Genomic DNA, 18,887 nt, shown 5'->3' with positions numbered 1-18,887 from the left:
AAAAATTAAATAGACAAAGATTAAAAATAAAATCATAATTAGTATGGTTAATGATGTAAAAAATAGTTTCGGGTGAGAGAGAGAGAGAGAGAGAGAGAGAGAGAGAAGTATCGACAGGCGCGCGCAGAACCGCGAACGCACTCGCCAACTGCGCGAGATAAACAACTCCCCGTTTGTACTGTAAACAGTTTAATAAAAAAATTAAAAAAGTTGAACGCGTTCTTCAAAGCAATCTTGTTTGTTTTGTATCTACCGTTTTCTTTTTATTAATTTAATCAAAAGACAACTTTTTGAGGTTAGTTTTAACACCCCCCCCCCTCTCTCTCTCTCCCCCAATGGACGGTTCATTTCTCCCCTCTCTCTCTTGCTACCTTTTTTTTTCTCACCCATTTACTTTATAGCCCCAGTTTTCCGTTAAACGCTCGAGTAATTTTTTTCCCCCGCTTTTGGCTTCCCGCTCTCCCCGCACCCCCCTTCTCTCTCTCTTTCTCCCTCTCCTCTTCAACCACTGTTTCACCTCTCTTGGCTCTTCTGTTTTTTTCCCCCCATTCAATCCACCTCTGTTGGTAGCGCGCGGCGAGGCTAAGGGGAAAGAACTCTGAAAAGAGTGAAGTTGATCAGACGACATGGGTTTTTGTTGGTGTTTTTCCGTTTGGTCCGCGAACCTCTCGTTTCAGTGTGGCTAAAACACGAGGAAATGTTGTGTGCATATTTCATTGATGGATCCAAATTTTTTTTCCGACTGTGATTATTTCAATTTACTTTTGGCATGAAGCCTATGTTTATAAAGTGTAATAGTTTACTCTATATGTGATTTAAGTTACGTCTACACTACGCTCTAGTCTTGATCTAGATTTAAAATGAGATTTTAGAAGCTAGAATAGATTTCTAGATCTGACTTGCTCAACTTGCTGTAGTCTAGACTAGGCTTTATTAGTGATTTTAAATTAAATCTAGATCTAGAGATAGTAGAGTCAAACAATGATTATTGATGGTTTGAACTTTAAATTGAAATGACAGTCTACTTCTAGATCTAAATTCTAGACTCAAGATCTAGATCTAGACTAGATCTTTCTCCGTGAGATTCCTTGATCTACATTGTGATCTAATATTCATTATTGACATTAGATCTAATCTAGATCTAGATCTAAATATAGCAGGATTATCATTATCGCTTTTTGTCAGACTCTTTATTTCATTCATTTCAGCCCTCGATAATTTTATTGCAGCCCTCGATGTTCGTTTATTGCATCCATTGACATCCTATTTTAGGTGTCCTTGGTCGGTAGCTCCTCGACTCGCGAATTTAATTTATAGCCTGCTATAAATATACAATCGTAAGACTCGAGGGATCTGGTTGTTGACCGCATTATAAATATTTATTGTAATCGGGTTCATTGTTAATACGGCTCTCTGTTAGAAGTGGAATGTGTAAAAAAACTGAGATAGAATGTACTGTTTATCTTTGTATGTTAACAGATACTATGCAATCCCCTTGATATGCTGTGTGTGTGTGTTTTAGAAGGGTGAGGGAGGAAGGCTAGACCACTGTGCTGTCCACCCCCATTTCGTTTAACAGATGTCTTGATCTAGAGGCCCTTGATGCAATATTCTTTGTGTGTGTTTGATATTCTGTGGAGGCTTATCGAAGCAACATAATTGCTCACTCTTGCATCTTGTATATTTTCTTTCCATATATCATTTGTTATACGCCTAGTGGCCGAGTTGTGTAGCTCAGAGATCTCGAGTGCGAATGCTAATGAAGACCTGCATTTTAAATTTCAAATCTTTTTATCTACCCAGCTTCATTGCGTAGCCCTACCGATATTGGTTAGTAGCTGCTATTGGTCTTTATGCTGCCGGATGGCTGCCTGGTCGTGCGGTTTGCGCGCTGGACTGTCGTTTGAATTTATTGATGGTCCAGGGTTCAAACCCTGCCCGCTCCCATCCCCCGTCGTCCTGCGGGAGGTTTGGACTAGGAAGTAAACTATCTTCAACTCTGAAGGAACATCCGAAACATGTAAAACATTTTACAAAACAAACATTTTATGCTGACCAGTCTGGATACATGGAGACAATAGCCACGTGTAGGCTAGACCACGGCCCTTAAAGACATCAAAGGTTGGGACGGATCGTTCTAACTCTTTCTTTAATCAGACCCCCCCTTTTTTTTTTTTAAATATTTTCTTCTGTCGAATTGGAAGGAGGGAATTATGTGGACACGTCTCTGGCAGCGTTCTGCTTTTAATGTATTGTGTATCTTTGTAACAAGACCTACACTATACCAATTCCTAAAAAACAAAAAACGATTTTTTTTTGGTTTGATAGACAAGCAGGTGATTTAGTAAGGCAAAGACATTGCGTGAACGTAATTTGTGTCTCTCGACCTCTGGCTCGGTCTTTCTAGAACTTGATTTGATAATAAAACAAGATATGGTTACATTCTTTAAACACTTAAATAGACAGGCGTTTGAAAAGATAAAAAGCCAAAAGCCTGTCTCGAGTAAAGTTTTAATGGTTTAAGCTGTGCATCAAACGCGAGCTGCCGGGAGGGCTAGATGGGATTTCGGGGGGGGGGGGGGGGGGGTTGGGGTAGGCTGTGGACTATTATGAAATCCTATTATACTAGTACCGGTATATGCATACCCCCTCCCTCCGTCTCTCCCTCCCTCTCTCTCTCTCTCTCTCTGATGTTCGGAGGATTAGTATGGTTAGGTCTGCCCTTGTTTATGTTCCCGACTGTCTGTGTTCACTATAGTTATACATTTAGTCTGAGTTTGAACCGTGTGCTTAGCGCGTTTTTTTAATCACTGACGTCCTTCAGCTTTGCAGATAATACACTATGCAAGAGCGTTAATACAATAGATCTAGGAGTGTTTGCCTACACTTTTCAAACACACGCACATACATAGCTAAAAAAATATTCATTAGGTTCCAAACCAATTGTATTCCTATTATATATAAACGATAAAGCGCTTGGCTTCCGAACCGAGGTCCGAGACTCCGTCCACGGTGAAGACTGGGATTTTTAATTTTGTGGTCTTCGGGGGCCTCTGAGTCCACCCAGTCCTAATCGATACCTGTCGTTAGTTGGGGGAAAAAATAAAGGCGGTTGGTCGTTGCGCTGGCCACATGACAACCTCGTTAACCGTAGGCCACAGAAACAGATGACCTTTACATCATCTGCCCTATATACCACAAGGTCTGAAATAGGATATATATATATATATATATATATATATATATATATATGCGCTTTATAATTTATATTCTTTGGGCTTTGAAAGGATGGCTGCGTGGTCGTGTGGTATGCGCTCTAGGCGGTTGTTCAACCATTAAGATGGTTCTGGGCTCGAACACTGTCTGCTGACCTCCCCTGCCGTCCTAGGATATAATTAAATCAGAAGGCACGTCCGAAACACGTATAAAATTAGGCGTTATGAAATACACAATAAAGTACCGGCCAATCATCAATAGGTTTTCACATAGGCTGTATGCATACATATATTGTTTCAGCACCTAGCTTCAACTCTATATGTACGTTAATTGCTGTATGCAGTACCTAAAGTAAGCGAAGTATTGCACGTGACACTAGTGGCAGAGTTAGGCTGACAATCGGGTATACTGGGAAATAGATAGATAAAACATGTCTGTCAATAATTGAGAGTACAGTTCCCTTAAAAAGATCCCCCATTCTATTTCTAACGGGTGTGAGTGGCTGGGTTTACATTGTGTAGCGTTGGTAATGGGAAGTAATACTACCGCTCTCGTGACAATGCGAATAGCAACTGTAAAGGCCTACTTTGGCTGATCGGAATTAGTAATAAAACCCCTCGATGCTATGCTCACTATTAGATGAAATTAGTTTTCTTTTGTTGTTATTTTTTAAAAATATATTTATGTGTTGCCCGATTCTGCTACATCAGGACTATCACCGGCAATTGCCTGAAACTTAGCATTATTATTAGCGAACGGTAATTGGTCGAAATGTAAATGAATATTCTGGATTAGCCTTATACATAAGTGATCTACATATGAACTTTATTTTATCATTTTTTTTTAATTTTCTTGCGGAATCGTGTCTAGTTGGGCAACAATGTCGCTGCCTTCTTTTTATTTAAACCAAGACACGGGGAGTTCTTTAAGGGCCTCAACAACTAACACAGTGTCGTCACTGATTCTTTGACCATTGTCTTGTACTTTATTGGAGACCTAGAGTCTAGATCTATGCTCTTTTCTTACGATTGGGAAAAAAAAAATAATTCGTGCACTAGCCTATAAACGTAGAGTAATGAAGTAGAAAGAAAAATATATTGAAGCTAAGGCACTACCTACAGGATTATGTCCCCCTCCCTCTCACCCCCTCTCCAGCAGGGACCCAATTCTTTTTTAAAAGTCGAGCGGTAATGGTACCTGTACAATATAAGGAGCCACCAAGTAAATGGCGTAAGGGGGTGGGGTGGAGACGGAGGTGGTACAGGTAGAAATCACTTTGATCCGCGCTGACAATAGCCTACCGCGGGTTAGGGCAGTAAACCTCGCCATTTTATCGTCCAAGATTAAACTCTCGAGGCGACACCAGACATACCCGAATGTTGTCAGGCTACCGGCTTGTAAATGTATCAAAACTTAGGATCGGTTCGCTCGCCTATTCATCTTTAAACCGAGGCTGCTTTTTTTTTTTTTACTAGGAGGGTTTTAAAATTACCTCTCGATTTGACTTGATTAGTACACACGGCTTGTGTGTGTATATATAAATAAGCATGTGGCTTCGGAAATGCAAGCATTTTTTAAATTGCGATTTGTAATTAGGGTGGCGAAACCACCCAACATCTCGACCATACCCCTACCCTACTCTATTGTACAAAGTTTTATCCACTGCTAGCCATTGTCCATTATTTTTTTACATAAAATTTTGCCATCACGAGCTAGATGTAATGTTCTAGTAATTGTCTTAACGAGACGCTGAATCAAAAGGGGAAAAAAAAGAGTAACTTGGCGTGACGGCGTGTGTATGGTATCTGTGTCGTGTGTACACATCAAAGCAGTATTATCAGTGTCGATTGATAGCTGAATATGTTTTTTTTTCTCTTTCTTCTTCTTGTCCATATTATATCGATTATAAAAAACGAAACCTGGTTGTAGGTCTTGTGATACCTTTGTGGATTAAAAAAAAAAACACATAATGAACATTATCTATAATCTTTCGTATAGCCTCGTGTGATTTCATTATTCATGGAGGCTAGGTCGAGTCACAGAAAGATGTTTTATGTGCATAAACGAAAGAACAATTGTTTACAAGTTGACTTTTAAGTTAGCCTTTAAATGCCAATGTTTATATAAACATATATAAAGTATTTCGGTCATTGTTCTGATCGTCAGGTGTATCGTGGTTGTGGGCTGGGAAAGAGTCTGAAACAGCTAGAATGATGATGCTGCTAGATGGTGCTCAAAGAAATTCCATCGTGGGGTCAGTGGTGTAGCCTCGTTCGATGGAGACGAGTTTTTCTTTAAGCTTCATTTAGTAAGTCTATGTGCTTTATTAATGTACTTGGATTATTCAGTAATCGACCTCTTTTGGCTTTAGGTCACTGTGTTACCTGATTGGGGGCTAACAAAGAGTATACGCCCTGCATCTCTCTCCCTCTCTATGGGTTTAACAATTGTCACACGTTTCTTCATCACAGCTGATTGGCATTACGTAACGTAGTATTATGTATTGACATTACGTAACGTAGTCTTACATATTGGCATTACGTAACATGGTCCTACATATTGGCATTACGAAACGTAGTCGTAAGTATTGGCGTTACTTAACATAGTATTATGTATTGACATTACGTAACGTAGCCGTATGTATAGACATTATGTAACATAGCCGTATGTATTGGCATTACGTAACGTAGTCTTATGTATTGGCATTACGTAGCGCAGTCCTATGTATTGGTATTACGTAACGTAGTGTTATGTTTTGGCATTACGTAGCGCAGTCGTATGTATTGGCATTACGTAACGTAGTCTTATGTATTGGCATTACGTAACGTAGTCTTATGTATTGGCATTACTAGCGCAGTCGTATGTATTGGTATTACGTAACGTAGTCTTATGTATTGGCATTACGTAGCGCAGTCGTATGTATTGGTATTACGTAACGTAGTCTTATGTATTGGTATTACGTAACGTAGTCCTATGTATTGGCATTACGTAGCGCAGTCGTATGTATTGGTATTACGTAACGTAGTCTTATGTATTGGCATTACGTAGCGCAGTCGTATGTATTGGTATTACATAGCGTAGTCTTATGTATTGGCATTACGTAACGTAGTCTTATGTATTGGTATTACGTAGCGCAGTCGTATGTATTGGCATTACATGACGTAGTCGTATATATTGGCACTACGTGACGTAGTCTTACATATTGGCATTACGTAACATAGTATTATGTATTGGCATTACGTAACGTAGCCGTATGTATTTGCATTACGTGACATAGTCGTATGTATTGTTATTGCGTGACGTAGTCTTAGATATTGACATTACGTAACATAGTCGTATATAGAGACAAACACCTTAAGTACCAGATCTCTAAGTACTTTCTCAAATTTTAGCGCGAATTCAGCTTAAAGTGCTTCATTCATAGTTAGCATCTTTTCTGGGATACAATGTATAATAAAGACCCCCATACTTTATGCGTACCTAACGTCTAGAATAAATACGATCTAGATCCCACGTTTGTCGGTGCGTTTGAGAATCGCTGCAAACATTCCTGTTTAATTAAGCGGAACGCCATTACGCCATTGGCGTTTCTTTAGTATTTATTTATGTGGACAGTTTTGATCACATTGTTTTCATTTGATAAACTTAAATTAAAATGCATCGGTGGTCGTGGTCCTCTTTGTTCTGTTGCATCTGTTGGGTTTTTAATGTAATGTTTTTACGGTCCCTGTCCATCAATCAATTTTCTCTCTCCCCCCCCCCACTCTTTTTATTTCTATCCTCCCCTTCTCCCGATGTTCACCGCGCCCCTTGTTCTCCCTATCGCGCAGTCATTAGTTTTCAGCCTCTTCTCTTTCATGTCAGTTCAGCCGACACGCCATTGTCTCGTCTAATTCATGGGTCTCTGGGCATTATTTACGTAACCGCCCCGCCCCTCCACCCCCCACCTTCTGTTCAATTTTTTTTTCTTTCCAGTTCCCCCTCACTCTCACGCACTACCTTCGCCCTCCCCCCTCCCCCACACACACATACACCAATCACCGGTGACACTCGTGTCGCGCCGAAGAGTGGACACAACAGAAACGTCAGCGGGGTGACACTTGGCCGAAACACTGAGGGAGACCGTTGCGTAACCCGCTGTCCAGACAAGAGTTTGACACCTCGCTCGAGGGCTCGTCACATGCTCTTTCTTTCCGTAGACTTCTCCAGGGCTGAAAACGTAATCTGTTTAAATTATTTATTCTCGTGGTATCGAGAGTTCTCGCTAAAACTTTGCTCTAATTTATATTAAATCCATCAGCGTCACGACTGTAAATCCTCAAGTGTGACAGATGTAGATCTAGTATCGTGATTATCAGTGTGACAATTATAGTATTTTGTGTACATTTCTTTTGGAGTAATTTGGTACGCACAACTTGCATGTGAAAAAAAGATTTCAGAAATACTACACCTTTGAACATTGAATGCGATTTTTTTTCCTCGTAAGTCAAGATTCTTCATTATTGGAATACTTTTAACAGGATTAAAAAAAAAAAAAAGGAAAGAAGAGAACTCAACATTACGGCCCTCGCCAGGCGTCTCCGTCAATACACGGGGAAATAATGCGACGGCGGAAGCGCGAAGATGATACAAAATGAGATGGCGCCAGACACGGATCTACTGCCTGGTTCAACCGCTCCTGCTACTGAGGGCACGCATCGTCTTTCATCTTTCCGTCCTGCTGCTGCTCCCTGGCGGCGGGGGCGTCAAGGCCCAGGCCCTGGACGGGTCAGAGAACGCCATCTTGGAAATCGTTCTGTACCACCCCACGGAGAACGGGAAGTACGCCACGGAGACGTTTAAACTTCGGGGGATGTTTACCGAGGCGGGGACCGCCTACAGTGCCGAGGGCAGGATGAAGCAGGTGAGTAGTTTAGGACATTAAGCTGTAAAATATGACTTGTACCAATTGTTTATTGAGATATAATAACTCAGCGTTTTGTATCAGTCTTTTTTATACAAATTAAGATGTATCATTAGACATAATACTTACTTCAGTTTTTTTTTTGTTGAGATTTTCCTCTGTGGTGTAAAAACTATAAATAGCTCCTTGGTGTATCTGGTGTACAGACGAAAGGAAGTGTAATTTTTTTAATTATACGATAACTGTCTTTCTTTTAGCACTGCTAATATGTTTTCTAAGCTCTTCTGTTTGTAACTAATTTTTGTTTTTTACTTGTCAACACTGAATTTCATTTTAACTTTTTTTGACCTAGTTTAATTATCGTGAAAACCCATCAATTCCGATGCCGAAATTTAGGACATAAAAAAGATTTGTTTAATTTGCATATTTGACAAAAAAAGAGTACAATTTACATCATCGGTCTTATAGATCTGCTCTCAAGTGGAAACTATTGAGATAGGTAACAACTACCGGAATAGATTTCATGCATTCGGTGTGATACTGATAGACATGAAGAAACAAAAAATGATGCGGGAGTGATTTCCCTTCTTGAACTCATCCTAGATTTACATAATTCAAATCTATGAGGTCATTAAAGTAACTTTTTAAAAATACTGAAATTGCCCAAAATTGTTTTTTCCTGGGTGTATATTGGCCATAGAATAGGATTATTTTATACATTACAATACATGTAGAAATGAAAGATTATTACGTCCTAGGTCAAAGGGGTGGAGGAGGGCAGGGTTTGAACTGGGGACCATAGTCAATGCAGTTAAAAGCGCATACCACGCGACCATGCAGCCATATGTGTAATTACTTAGGACTCTATGTGCTGGCCAGGAGGCGCGGTGACTGAGCGGTAAAGCACTTGGCTTCCGAACCGGGGACCGGGGTTCGAATCCTGGTGAAGACTGCGATTTGTAATTTCGGGATCTTCGGGCGCCTCTGAGTCCACCCAGCTCTAATGGGTACCTGACATTAGTTAGGGAAAGGTAAAGGTGGTTGGTCGTTGTGCTGGCCACATGACACACTTGTTAACCGTATACCACAGAAACAGATGACCTTTACATCATCTGCCCTAAAGACCACAAGGTCTGAAAGGGGAACTTTACTTTTTTTTTTTACTAGATGCTGGCCTAGCAACACGTGTTGAAACGTTCCTCCGGGCGCTAGCAGAGACTGTGGGCACTCCATTCGCCCCTATGGGCAACAATTGCAAATCAAGCATCGTTCAAACCCTCGTTATCTGGCCATTCAGTTAAATTTTACCGCTCGGGTGTTAGTATTTTTCAGAGGGGAGGGAGCAGACGCCCCGCGACCTTCTCGCTCCGTTGATTGTAACACCTTGTCAGCTTGCGGTGCTTGATTTAAATAAAAAAGTTGGTATCGGAGGGAGAACAAGGCCTGTTCAAAGCTTGTGGCCATACGGGCGTCATCAGTCTACTTCATCTCAGGACATTTGAAGCTGCTTTGTTTTAATGTTCTTTGAATTCTCTTTGCCAAGACTTCCTCTGTAAAGACAATTATCTTGTGTTTACCCCCCCTCCCCGTCCTTGCCTACCGAATAGGGATAAGTCCTACCTGGAATGGTTATGCATTGTTAAACGCTATTCTAGGTGGCCGAGCGGTAAAGCGCTTGGCTTCCGAACTGAGGGGTCGTGGGTTCGAATCCTGGTAAAGACTGGGATTTTTTAAATTAAGGATTTAAAAAAAAACAACAATAGCTATAATGGGGAAAGTAAAGGCGGTTGGTTCTTGTGCTGGCCACACGACACCTTCTTTAACCGTTGGCCCACAGAAACAGGTGACCCTATAGTATAGATAGTTAGGTCTGAAAGGGGAACTTCTAATCCAATAATTTTCTTTTCGACATTCGGAATCGCCATATGTAACTGATATTATCTTACAGCTGATATTATATTACAGCTGATATTATCTTACAGCTGATATTATCTTACTAATCGCAGACGTTCCTTATGAACAGAAGATAATCACGTTTACAGACCGATTGAACACATTAATTCCATTCCGCCCCTCCCCCCTTTACATTTCCGACCATTCTCGGCCAGATAGCTAGCCCTAGCACGTTTAGACTTCATTAGTGTATCCCGACTTCCTTTCAATTTCCTTCCAATATTTACTAAATATTTACTCATAACTGGGGGGCTTCTTGTACAAACTAAGACGCCCGAAATGTTAAAATAAAACTTTTCGCCCTCCCTTCCTCCGTGTTCATCACTTGCGCCCCCCCCCCCATCTCCATAAATTATGTAAAATAGCCAACCGTATTGTTTTATTAATTCGGTCACCCACATCTCATTCTAAACGGAGTTTTACAGTAAAGTCATTCAAGGCTATAACCGCCTTCCAATCATGTGGGCCATGGCTAAGAAATAATAAGAATAAAAGCTCGCGTTTCCGTAATCATTTTGTTTATTAACCCAACCCCATTTATTATACCTGTGATAGCTTTCCCCGTGGGCTAGATACCATAGTAGAGAACATGGAGTTGTAAACTTGATCATACCTGAGTACCATATGGTCGCCAGTTGCATAGGTAGCGGTATGGTAATGAATTACCAGCAGACTTTGTCATTGCATTAAGCATGTTGAAAAATGGGTTTTCCTTTACCGAGCACCTGTGTGAGGGCTGTTGCTGGTAGGGCCGTAATGTTGTTACAAAAAAAGGGGGGGAGGTGGCGGATTGGGCATGGGGGGGGGTGATAACGACTGACTCGACTAATGGGCTTTTCTGGTCGAGGCGGTGTCGAACGAGCGGTAGACAAAGCCTTTATTAGCACCAGTTAAATTACAGGCGATAGGGTGCAATTACTTTCGGGCTTTGACTGATGTCAAAGTAAAAAAAAATGGGGATGATAATGCAGCTCAGGTTAGTCTCTCTCACTCTCTCTCTCTCTCTCTCTTACACACACAAATACACGCACCAATCTCAGCACCACCCATACAAGAATGAATGCGGGTTGTGGTGGGAAAATGACATTGTAAGCTTTTTTTTTTTTTATTGTTGTTGTCCGGAGAAAAGAAACAATTAAAAGCAGTGTGAGAGAAAGAAAGAAGGTGAAAGGGGGGGGGGGCGAAAGAAAGAGCCCCCCCCCCCTTACTGAGCGCGTTAAACACTTGTATAAGATTGGAGTAAAGGAAGACAAATTTAAAGAAACAAGCAAAAGAAAAAAAGATTATTACTTAAAAAAAACACAAAGCTTATCTAAGGTAAAGAGCCGCCAATCACTGCCACTCTTTCTAAAACTTGGCAGGGTTTAACTCTTCTATATAAAACACTTAACTAGTACTAATTCATTAACTAATTGGTTACTTTTTGGATTGGTTCGTGTACTGTCATCGACTATGAATAATTATGCACAATTTCAATTAAGTCCGAGAATGGAAAGTGGGAGACAAAAAACATGTCGAAACGTATTCAGGGGAAACAATCCGTCTATCCTATGACTTCCCCTTATTTCGATATCAAACTAAACAATGAATTACCAATAATTAAATAATGGGTTAATTTAGTCATGCCTTATTACTTGATCCGCGAATGGGTGAAAAAAAAAACTTTTTACCAGACAGACGGAGTTTAATATAAGCTTTGCCAAGAGGAAGAGGGTGTTAGAGTGCATTTGTGTGTGTGTGTGTTGAAAAACAAACTTCAATTCATGTTACTACTTTTGTTGACAAGAACTGGCGATCAAAGACCCGCGGAGTTTAGGGAGGGGGTGGGGGTCCGGCTAATTAGCTGATTAATTGGCTTTTGGAAGAGAAGAGCCTTTCAAAGGGAGGACGTGAGACGCTTGAGAATCTTAGCCAGCGTTAAGCGTTTGACTTTGATGGTTTGTCCGTTAATATAGAGAGAAGGTAATCTCCCCTGAGTACTACAGACATACGGCTTAGCAGTTCGTGACAGACTGACCCCCACTTGGTTGTCACCTATGGCCTAAAAAAAAAAGTTGGGGGGGGGGGTAGTGTGACGAGGATTTTTTTTTTTCAAACCACGGCTGAATCTTTGCGTGGGAGTAAATGAATCATTGACATTTATTGGCATTTTAAAGATGAACGGAGTAGTCACAGGAGCCTACTTTTGACCTTGACCCCATTATTCAGTTCCGTCCACATTATCTTGTAACAAAACTTCTCTTATGGAAAGGCAAGCACATTTTATTTTTGTTAGTATCATTCAGAGGAACTTACCATGAAAAAATGTCATTGACATTTAATTCTATGATATTTGTTGGTGTTAAATGAAACCAAAATTAAAAGTGTCTCTTATTAAAAAAAATAAAATAAAATTGCGGAGTGTAAAGAAACGAGAAAAGAAAAATGATTATCGTAAATACCATGAATAACTATTTAATGAATTTATTTAATCAATGTCGTAATATAATGCACATCTTCGTTGTTGTTTTTTTAAATCATATTTTTGTATGTTCCTTCTCATTTGAAGATAATTATATCCGAGCCCAAACCTCCAGCACGGCGACAGGGGATAGCGGCGGGCGGGGTTCGAACCCGGGACCATTTTGACTGAGCGCAAACATACCACACGACCAGGCATCCATCTATCGAAGACGTATCCATAGCAACCTTTTATAACCAGCGCGTTGGGTTAAAAAATCAAGCAATATAGCTTTCAAAAATTGCTATGTTATTCTGCGGTATTAATATTCTTAAGTCCTTCGCTTTATTATTTAGGTAGCGTGGACCTTGGTGTGGACTCGTAAAGTTACGAATATCTTAAAGCGATAAAACTTAAGGTAGGCTACAGTTGTCTGTAGTGGGTCGTAAACGATATAGGTTGTGTATAAATTGTTTGCTCGCCGTTTCTTACACCCTCGCCCAGTGGCCTCGGTTAACTTCCGCCATCGTTACAAATGCGCTTTCAAGGTTGACAAAAGTTGGCAGCTATTAAAATCAAAGTTATCAAAGGTAGTAGCTGCTACGAAATTAATACCTATGGAAATATGTACTTTCTAAACGTTTTTTTTTTTCTAGTTTTAAAATGCTAATGGCTGGTTTGTTTATAAATGCAATTAGATAGTATCAGATTGCTTAAGGTTGATCAGTCAAAAAGAACTTGTATCTTTAAGTTCTGCTTATACTAAGACAGTCAAGCCACATAGCTTTATGCAATCGATTCTATACCAATCTAGAGTTTAACTTTCAAATATTCAACAGTTTAAAGAGATAATATTCTTTTTGTTTGAAAACACCACATATGCATGTGAACTTGTCATTTATGAACACATACTCCTGACATGCCTCTAAAATGATTGGCTGTGTTATACTAACAGTTTTTTTTTGTTCATTATAAATTAGTGACGTAATAAGCTTTGTCATTTAAAGATTGGGTTCTAGGCTTTCTTAAACGTGGTCTGACACTAATATTAAAATAACAAGCTTCACAAACATCTGAAACTATAAGGACATTTGCAAGCACATCCTATAATAATAACGGTTGCTTTATAGAGTCCGGGATATAAAAAATAAACAAAGTATTTCACGTGGATACGTAGACCATGTTGCGACATACATATTTGTCAGCATCGACGCCAAGCCATTTGTAGACGAGGGTTAATTTAAGTGCTCTTCGCGCTGTTTCTGATGTAACCTTACTTTGTAACTGTGTCTCCATTAGTTTGTCTTTGTCTTAAGCCATTTGTGCCAGGTGTTCTTCTCTTTGCCAGTGAGGCTAACCTACGCTCCTGGAGAAATGATTCCTGTCTTTCCTCACGCGGGTTAGCTCTTTCTCTCTGTAATTATTTACCACATTCTGGTGGAATCAACGCTGGTATCGTCAGTTAGGAGAGAAAGAGTTAATAGAATGCCCTATCACAGCGCAGTTGTCTAGAAAAAAGAATGCATCTATGCTGCCCACATTGGCGTACACCTCTCGTGGGTGTTGAGTAATGTGTTGCCTCATCACGTTTAACACCCTTGGTATTGCCCACAGTTTTTTTTTTATTAATGCCGGTAGGTGCGCATCAGGAAGTCCCGTGTGCACATCTCACGGTTTGAGCCGGCACCGGCTGTACTCTAGTTGATTTGATAGATTTATTCACTTCAATTACTGTCAGTCGTGCATAATTCATTGGTGTTTTAAAAATGTTTTTAATTTTCACCACCGTGCCAAAACATATTGATCAAAACCTTTTTTTTTTATCATCTTCAAAGGCAATATAATCAGTTGTGGACGACGCTCGAGACCTTTCCACTATACAAATACATATTTATATATAAACTTGATAACATGCCTGTTTGTCTGTCTGTGTGTCAGTTTTCCTGCCTTTTTTTTTTCTTGTTATGCGTCACTTATGTCCAGTGGCGTAGCTAGGTTGAGGGGGAGAAGTTGAAAATCCCCCCCCCCGGGGCCCCCACTTGATAGGGGTGCCTCCAAATTTTTTTTCACATTTAAAATTAAATATTACGCAAAATGCAGAAGCCCCTAAAGAGTTCCAGCTCCCAGACCCCCAAACAAAGGAAAATTCCTAGCTACGCCCCTGCTTATGTCTGCCTTTTTTTGATCGTCTTTTCTGATAATTAGATTGTTTGTCCGTCTTCCGTAGCTATCGTCCATTACGCAATTTCACATATGTGTCTGCCCGTATGCTTTCCTCTTGTCCTTACAGTCGCGTCTTAATATAAGTGGTATAGTGACTAACAGCCAGTATGTTGCTAAAACCCGTTAGATACACTTTTATATATCAAGATCAAACGCCCCCCCCCCCCCCGCCCCCCCCCCCCACTCAATTTTTACAAACTTTACGGTTCTAGATATTTGTTGCATATTGCCGACACAAAAAAAAATCGCTCTTTGACCGTAGACTAAAAAAAAAAAAATAATGCCATTAAATTCAGCGCTACCTAGTGGAATCATAAAGTTACTGATTCGAATCGTGATCAAGAGTACATGTCGTGGCGAAACGTTGCTTTTGATGTGGGGGGGGGGGGGGGAAGAAAAAAATGTGTTGAAATTTCAGACATGCTAGTTGGAAATAAATTTGTCTCCAAAAATAGAGTACACATTTATCTCTTCGCTTTTTTTTCTGCATGTCATGAAAGATTTTATTTGACTTAATAGAGAAAAAAAAAAAGAATAAATAAATCACACACCCACACGGGCTGAAAATGGCGAAATCCTAAATCATCTTACAGAATGCTACCATCGAAAACTGCTTCCGGTGTTGTGCTACTCGATGCCATAGCATTGATATGCGGGCATTGAATCGCATACCGCGAGCCTTGGCTGCCGTCATGGGTATTGTTTTATGCGATGGTATTTAACTTGAGTGCTGTATCTTCTTCCACAGAGATCAAGTATTTGGATCAGAAATAACGAGTAAGTTCGTTATCATATAGCAATGAATGTCTTTTTTTTTGTTGTTGTTAAATAGGAAACCTCGGAATTTTCAGCGTTATTTTAATTTTTGCTTTTTCATTAAAGGAATACGTTTTTTTTTTCTTTGTATAAAGTTTTGTCCGCCTATTATGTAATCGAAATGTGATATTGAATGAGGTTTTCTGCAAAATATTTATGTAATATTTCTGGTTTGATGTATATTAATATTTCAACGTTTGAACAACCAAGTGTAGGTAACTCATGGATATATGCGAGCTGCCGTTTTCGTCTGCTGTTACGCTCCAAGTCACATAATCGGCCGAGTCAGTTTCACACGAAATATCACGGTATCAATATTAAGGCAAGCAACGCTCCAGCAATCATGTGATCGATTTCATAATTAAAGAGAAATAACCTTAGAACTTCAAAGCCCCCCAAATTACTGCCTCCTTCCCCTTCCCCGCTCCTCTCCCCCCTCCCCGCCTCTCCCCGTGATCATAACTTCTTCGGGCGTTTATGTAATTGGTTCATACCCCCCCCCCCCCAATTCTTCTTAAAATAGGTCTGGCTACAAAAGCATCGCTTATAACGGATTGTAGTCTACAAAGGAATCTCCTATAACGGATTGCACAGGCTAATTTGTGCACCCTCCCCCTTCTTCCCCCTCCCCTCCCTCCCTTTCCCGTTGCACGAGTAGACTTTGATGTCTAAACAGCTTTGATCTGTGCTAATCACTTCTCTTCCCTCCCCTTTCTTTGCCTTTTATCCCTTTGGTGACTTTTTTTTTTATATCAGGAATTTCGGTTATGTTAATTAGAATATATATGTCGCGAAGAGCAGTGAATCTCAAATTGTTGATGGTGTCTTGAGCTGGCGGCGATGCCCATTAATTTTTTTAACTATTGAGGTTTAAAGTTTGACCAGCAGTGTGTGTGTGTGTGGGGGGGGGGAGGACACTTTGACACGGCCCGGATATGGTCCGCGGCCATAGTTTGGGAATCACTGATCTAGCTATGTGTTTGTGATCAAACTGTTCAAAGTATGTTTTGTCGGGAAGAACAGTGGCGTATATTTGTCTGTAAGAATCAGGATTTAAGTTTTGTTCTGCTTTTAGTATGTCACTTGACATAAAAGTATGACATGGATTCTAATATTTCCCATCAAGTCACGTGACTTTTCAGCTGCACGTGTATGTGTGTTAAGTTTGTCGCCATTTTCTTTAATTAGTGAAACATTTTTAGTTTGTGACTGGTTGCATATTTAGAGATTAAGAGGAATGTTATTTATTTTTTAAAATATGTTGTTTTTCCTCAATAGGCGAAGTTATTAACTTGGATGTCGGGAATGGTCGTGTCTGTCGCTTCTATTCCCTTGCTTTCGCCTGTTTGATCTAAGTGGGCACTGTTTTAGTTCTCGCCTGAGGAAAATTGAAGACGTGGTAGGTCAAGTCGGGTCATTAATTGAGATCTGACCGAAGCGGTAACAGGACGTCACGGTGCTGTAGTGGGAAGTGTCTGTGGGGTGGGAGCAGAGGCGTTGTGAGGGGGGGTGTTCAGCTATAGGCTTCAGCGGCGGCTTTAGCAGTGCGCAGGTCCCTGGTTCTCTTCATCGCTGGGTCCCCCTAGTACAGTGGTTCTCAACCTTTTATGCTCGGCGACCTCTTTTTACAATCCCCCCCCACACTGCCGCGACCCCCCCCCCCGGCAAACACACACAGCAATAGAAGAATAGACAGAAACAATCCATTTTTTCGATGGTCTTTGGCGACCCCTAGCAAATCGTCAATCGACCCCCAAGTTGAGAACCCCTGCCCTAGTACGAGCGCCAGTACGATTTTTCAATCAGATGTTTCTATTTCTGCTCGCATTAATTATAGATGTTGAATACTTGTGGTCATAGACGTTGAAAAGTTGTGGCGATGCATTCAAGGAAATAAGCCAATATCGTGTCGTTTCTTCTTTGAGCTGACCACTTTAGTTGACCACTATCACCGTGCATCCTCTGTGTGACTTGAACCCTCGGACCTAGAGTTCGAATCATAGAGCTTGTCTCCTTAACCTTCATAGCTCCCCGTGACGGCTAAATTATGAACATTGATATTTCTATCTTTTTTGGTTTGCACCAACAGCTATCTTCTAAAAATAGCATTTACATTTGCTGATCATGGTGCTGATACCATACATTTACAAACGTCTCAACATGCCTAATATCGATGAATAAACACAGGTAATTATCTTTACCTGTAATGTTATGTAACCATTGTCCACCTCTACCTGATCCCGTCTGTACAGCATTTCCCATTCTAAGCGATAGCCTGTGATCTACTTATCGATACAAATGAATGATATAAGAAAACATATGTAAAAACCCTTCCACCTCTTTTGTAAATGCTATGTTTGTTACTGAGTTATTGAAAAGTTTTAGTATGTAAGGAAGTGTGGAGGGTTGGTGGTGGTGTGTGTATGTGGAAGCAATAAAATTATGCAGTTCAAAGGACATCAAACAACTATTGACGTCAGTTTTCGTATGACTGTGTGTGTGTGCGTGTTCATGCATGTACGTTCTACGTCAGTATGAATGTGTGCAACATTGAAAGTCCGCAAACCTTAACACTTCATTATGTTGATAACAGGCACTTTGATTTCGACTGAGAACGAAAGAGAGAGAGAGAGAGAGAGAGAGAACAGAGTCTGCGTGAGCTGAGAGGAATTGAGTGAGTGTGGTAGAAAAGAGAGAGAAAAGTAGAGACTCCTCTAGGGTTAGACTGTAACTCTATAGACGCGTTTAAGGTTCATAAGAAGTAAATTACTTCTCCATCCTCACCCCTGGACTTTTGCTCCTGGCTAGGTGTTAACTGTTTGATAAACCAGCACGTGTAAATGATGAACTGGGGGGGGGGGGAAATGTTTCAATTACATTAAATTGAGTTTTAAAAATGTTTTCTTAGATCAGTACCACTTACCCCCTTACACCCCGTCGCCTCGTGTCACTTTTTTTTTTTTAAATGCTCGCATGTGGCCCTCGCTCTTGGGTTCGTTTTTTTGTTTTGTTTTCAGTTCAATCAACTTTGGGGAGGGAAAAACACTTCCTGCTCTCGACACAACTCGTCTCTTCCTCTTCAGCAATAAAAAAAAAAAAGAGGTTATACAATGTAATTGTGCAAGAAATACTTTGATAGAATTGGGTGGCTTTGTTTCTTTCGTCTATCTGGACCCCAGCTTTGAAATCATCGCCTTACAGTACTGAAGGACAAACTAATAACCTTGTAAAAAACTCTTTATGTTTTATTTAAAAAACAAAAAATTCTACTGCTCAGTAATTTCATATTTACTTTTTTTTTTTTTAAGTCAGAAAGAGAGGGGAGGTGAGAGAGTT

General features: G+C 40.4%; 1 protein-coding gene across 4 annotated transcripts in view; it reads left to right on the top strand.

Annotated features, from left to right (window-relative positions):
* The first annotated feature begins 583 nt into the window (after positions 1-583).
* The window catches only part of LOC106068759 (E3 ubiquitin-protein ligase znrf3-like), a 66,182-nt gene continuing 47,878 nt past the window's right edge, over positions 584-18,887 (top strand). For 2 of the 4 annotated variants that reach the window (XM_056005221.1, XM_056005217.1), the window contains exons 1-2: positions 584-791; positions 7,517-8,119. In XM_056005221.1, coding sequence (XP_055861196.1) covers positions 7,850-8,119 — 270 coding nt within the window. In that variant the 5' untranslated portion in view covers positions 584-791; positions 7,517-7,849. Of the gene's footprint in view, positions 792-3,283; positions 5,525-7,516; positions 8,120-18,887 lie in introns of those variants that run through there. The other 2 variants (XM_056005219.1, XM_056005220.1) reach the window with 2 other exon arrangements.

The sequence above is a fragment of the Biomphalaria glabrata genome, chromosome 12 (assembly GCF_947242115.1).
Source record: "Biomphalaria glabrata chromosome 12, xgBioGlab47.1, whole genome shotgun sequence".
Taxonomy (NCBI): Eukaryota; Metazoa; Mollusca; class Gastropoda; family Planorbidae; genus Biomphalaria; species Biomphalaria glabrata.
Note: the sequence above shows the minus strand (reverse complement) of the source record. Positions and strands in the feature narration are given on the sequence as shown.